The following is a 5,000-nucleotide window of genomic DNA, read 5'->3' as shown; positions in this document are numbered from 1 at the left end:
CAGACCCCTGGCGGCCAAAGTGGTGTCTGGCCGGCTGAGCCGCCTGACGGCAGCACTGACCGGTCCCGGTAAAGCCTGGGAATTCAGAGGCAGGACCGATGGCTCCAGAACCAATCGAAAAGGTTTGCTGGTTTCTTGACGCGCGGAGGAGCCGGCTGCGGGCCGCCGGGTTTCATGCGCCCGCGCGCGACGCCGGCGAGGGACAGAAGGACCCGCGGGATCGCCGGAAGAACTGTCGATGGCGATCCCCGCCCATATCGTTGTAGTGGCGTTGCTCATCTGCCAGGCGGCGCCGGTCGGCGTGGTCGGCGGTCTTGTTTCATCTAATTTCTATTCCAAATGATTCATCCGATCATTCAAACTGTAAATCACGACTGGGCTCATATTGTAATTGCATTTTTCATTCAGCAGGTGGCACCGGCCAATCCCTTCACCAAATTGTCAAGTTGTTATTATTTCCGTATTCGAAGTTGACGACCGGCGCTGACGGAGCCGAATCTGCGGCTCAACGACCGCGATCAACGTCCGTCAATTCGGGGCGAGGGCGACTAGCGTCGAACGGCATTTTCCGGTATCCGAGCGATAGAAATATATAATTCTACGATGGCGTCCAGGCCCTGCGTTTGGTAGCACCGTGTCGTCGGAGACAAAGGGCCCGGGAGTAGAAAAGAGCTGGCAGTGTGTCTGTGCCTGGGATTGGCCGAAAGGGTCATTTTGATGGTTCACCCTTGGAGGAGAACGGGCCAAAAACAACTTATTTGACCGACGTGCCTCAAATTCCGAGTGTTGTTCGTGGGGCTGAGGCGATATATCGCTATGATATCGATACTGTGATAAACGACTAGATATACTGGGATATTGCTATCGTGGTATGCGACCAGACGTTATGTGGTTGCATGTCGGGATACTGCGATATGAGACTAGCTATCATCTGGGATATCGATATTAATATTGTGATATTCAACGATATCCAGTCGCATATCACGGTATCGATATCGTGATATGCGACTGGATATGCTCTTGGATGCTGGTTATTGTAACCTTTAGATGTAGTTAAATGTTCAAGTCACTTGCACTTTCCTGAGCTTCAGGGACTGTTCTCACTGTTATGATCAGAGGTGAGAAGAACCAAATTATTCAGGGTTGGTTTAATAATAATATAATATTATTATAATATTTCTCCAGTGAATACGTCTTGGGATGGAACCAACACACGGTGCAAAATAGCCTCAAATTGACGGCAATATTTGATATTGTCTACATGGCCCAAATGTGTCTGTTTGTCCGAACAAATTAATCAAACTGCCCATGGAAGCAGGTGCTCGTCGCCTCCCTTCCTTCCTTCTTTCCTTCCTTCCTTCTTTCTGTCCTTCTTTCTGTCCTTCTTTCTGTCCTTCTTTCTGTCTTTCTTTCTTTCTTGTGTTTGTGTTTTTTTGGGGGCGTGGCGCTCGGGAAACGGGGCGGGACTGGAAGGGATTTTGCGTCACTTCCTATTGGCCGCTGCGCCAGGAAGCACGACCATAATGGGAGGAAATGAGCTCAGAGGCGGAAGAACTGGGACAAAAACACCGGAGAGAGAGAGAGAGAGATGGAGAGAGAGAGAGAGAGATGGAGAGAGAGAGAGAGAGATGGAGAGAGAGAGAGAGAGATGGAGAGAGAGAGAGATGGAGAGAGAGAGAGAGAGAGAGAGAGTGATGAGAGAGAGAGAGAGAGAGAGAGAGTGATGAGAGAGAGAGAGAGAGAGAGAGAGTGATGAGAGAGAGAGAGAGAGAGAGAGAGAGAGAGATTTCTTTAACCAGGACTAAGAGGAAAACCTCAGACAGACATGAGGCAGAACAGGATCCGTCTTTTCAATTTCAAAACAAAACAAAACAAAACAAAAAAAACATCCACATTACAACAGCAAACTGAAATGAAATGAAATGAAATTTTGATTCTAATTCTAATGTTTTTATTCTACTCTCATATAATGTGGAAGAATAAATAGGCACGTTAAGAAACCAAGGCAACGGGTCGCTTCCGCTCCACCGGTCGCTCCGGGGGCTGCGTTACATGAGTGTGTGTGTGTGTGTGTGTGTGTGTGTGTGTGTGTGTGTGTGTGTGTGTGTGTGTGTGTGTGTGTGTGGTAGTTGGGCGGGAGCAGGAGATCATCTGTCAATCAAGAAGTTGAAAGAAAATATGAAGTATGATGAAGGAGTATTTTTAATATTTCTAGTGCGTATTCATTCTACAGCCCCAAAGAACCCTGGGAATCTGATTGTTCTTCAGATCTTAGATCAGATTTTTGGCGATTTGATTGATTTGCTCGAGGAATGGATGAGTGGATGAGTGGATGAGTGGATGAGTGGATGAGTGTGTTTGATCATCCTCAAACCCACATCGTGGTTTTTTGGAGCCTTGTGTTCCTCCCACCAGCACCTGGCATACACCTGGAGGAGGAGGCGGATGTGGAGGAGGAGAATGTGGAGGGGGAGGAGGAGGAGGAGGAGGGGGAGGAGGAGGAGGAGGAGGAGGTGGAGGAGGAGGGGAGATGATGGCACCGCTCAGCAGAAAGCCCAGGATCAGGCAAGAAAAAAAAGTTTCTTTTTCGTGTTTGTTGGAGTCCATGAGCGGAGAAAGGAGGCGTGGCTTCTGTTAGTAAGACGGCGGCGGAGGAAGAGGGGTGTTGTGGGTAATCATGGAGAGGGGGAGGGATGGGAGGAAGAGGGGAGGGGTGAAACTGAAGAGGGGGAGGGACTTCCTCCCAATGCCTTCACTCGTGCACTGCTTCCTACTTCCTGTGACGGCGCAGCGTCCGCCAACGTTTTCCAAAACAAAACCCGGCTTTTCCGTCCACCGAGACATTTTGCATTTTTGGATATTTGTGCACTTTGAAGTGCATTGTGGGTAACTTGTAGCAGACTACATGGTGCACGGCCTTTGCAAAAAAGGTGGGGAACACCCGACACAGAGGCCGCCGCCATCATCAGTCCATTACGGCGTGAACGAGTGATGGATTTGGAGCTCAGCCACAAGTGGTATCAGGAGGAGCTGGGAATTCTGGGTAATAATCTAGGGGCGAGAGGTTCCATCAGGAGGGGAAGAGAGGGGCATTGTGGGTAATAGATAGAGTCAGTCACATGTTGGAAGAGAGGGGTGTTGTAAGTAATAATAAAAGGGGGAAGAGAGGGGCATTGTGGGTAATTAGGTAGAGTCAGTCACATGAGGATGCAGCACTGGCAGCCTTTCCTCTTGTCTGTACCTGTGGTGGAGGTGAGGCCGTGGGGCGGAGGGAGGGGAGCGCCGGCCTCGGCGTGAGCGGGCAGGGACGAGGCGCTGTCCTGTCGGCGTCGCGGCCGTCGGACGACAGTTCGGTGCTGGCGGCCTCGGAGGTTGGCGGGGCGACCCGACACCAGGTCGGCCGCCGTGCCGTCCGCCACCGACACGTCGGTCCACCGTCTTCTCCCGCAGCGACTTCTCGTCGTCCTCGTCGATCAGCACACACCTCCGCCTTGACGGCGCCGTCAAAAACCCAGCAGGTGCCGGCTCTCGCTCAGGTCGTCCACGTCGCGGTATCCCAAGAACACCATGTGACCGGTGTGGTCGGTGCCAGTGGCGCCGGCGGCGGCAGGCTGGGCGGTGTGATGGCGGGGCGGAGACTCCCTCTGCGGCACCGCCTGTCGGGCTGGGGGGGCTGGAGGGGACGGAGGGCGGGGCGCAGGACGGCGGCGACAGGTCGTCGGTGTCCGCCGGGGGAAAACATATGGTCTGGGTTCGTCCGCCGCTGCCGTCGTCATGGCGACCCCTCCGTGCGCGCCGGGGCTCCGCCGCCCGCCGGACCAGGCGGTCGAACCTGCGCAGAGCTCCAGCCGTTCTCTGCGCCAGGGGCGGCGGTTGTGGCCACGCCCCCGCAGGAAGCCACCTCGTACACCACCTTCCTGCCGTCGTCGTAGACCTTGATGCCGCGGGGAGGCGGCGGTCGCCGGGTCCACGCGCTGAGCCGACAGGACGCGGCTCTCGCCGCTCAGAGGGTCGTGCTGCACGTTGATCTCCATGGCAAACATGGCTGTTAGGGGGGAGGGGGGCTAAGGAGATGGAGAGAGGGAAAGAAAGAAAGAAAGATAGATAGAGGGATAGATAGATAGATAGACAGATAGATAGATAGAGGGATAGATAGACAGATAGATAGATAGATAGATAGATAGATAGATAGATAGATAGATAGATAGATAGATAGATAGACAGATAGATAGATGGATAGATAGATAGATAGATAGATAGATAGATAGATAGATAGATAGATAGATAGATAGATAGATAGATAGATAGATAGATAGATAGATAGAGGGATAGAAGGATAGATAGATAGATAGATAGATAGATAGATAGATAGATAGATAGATAGATAGATAGATAGATAGATAGATAGATAGATAGATAGATAGATAGATAGATAGATAGATAGATAGATAGATAGATAGATAGATAGATAGATAGATAGATAGACAGAGGGATAGATAGATAGATAGATAGATAGATAGATAGATAGATAGATAGATAGATAGATAGATTGATAGATAGATAGATAGATAGATAGATAGATAGATAGATAGATTGATAGATAGATAGATAGATAGATAGATAGATAGATAGATAGAGGGATAGATGGTAGAAGGAAGTAACAGAGGATGTGTTACAGGGTTAGAAGGGATGGAGGGATGGAGAATGTAAAGGTGTGGGGACGGGTTCACACAAACTACACATGAACACCTGCTACACCTGAACTACTGCTGTATGTACCATATATACTACGACTACTATTTACTGCTTCTAGTATACTACTACTACATACTATATATTACTACTATGTACTATAAACATATTATGTACTATATATCACTACTACGTATTATAAATATATTATGTACTATATATCACTACTATGTACTATACTTTTATTATCTATTATATATCACTACTATGTACTATAAACATATTATGTACTATATATCACTACTATG

General features: G+C 49.4%; 2 protein-coding genes across 2 annotated transcripts in view; both read right to left on the bottom strand.

The window, feature by feature from the left end:
* The window catches only part of palm2akap2 (PALM2 and AKAP2 fusion), a gene marked incomplete at its 3' end in the record, with an annotated part of 105,378 nt that overhangs the window by 54,159 nt on the left and 46,219 nt on the right, over window positions 1-5,000 (bottom strand). The gene's annotated exons all lie outside the window — the stretch shown is intronic.
* LOC307243483 (uncharacterized protein) lies at window positions 3,230-4,057 on the bottom strand. The gene has a single exon (XM_080018308.1). The coding sequence runs from the start codon at window positions 4,041-4,043 to the stop codon at window positions 3,504-3,506; it is 540 nt and encodes a 179-aa protein (XP_079874434.1). The 5' UTR covers window positions 4,044-4,057; the 3' UTR covers window positions 3,230-3,503.

This window comes from Zeus faber, assembly GCF_960531495.2.
Source record: "Zeus faber genome assembly, chromosome: 17".
Classification (NCBI taxonomy): Eukaryota; Metazoa; Chordata; class Actinopteri; order Zeiformes; family Zeidae; genus Zeus; species Zeus faber.
The sequence above is the reverse complement of the archived record's forward strand: the minus strand, read 5'-3'. Positions and strand labels throughout refer to the sequence as shown.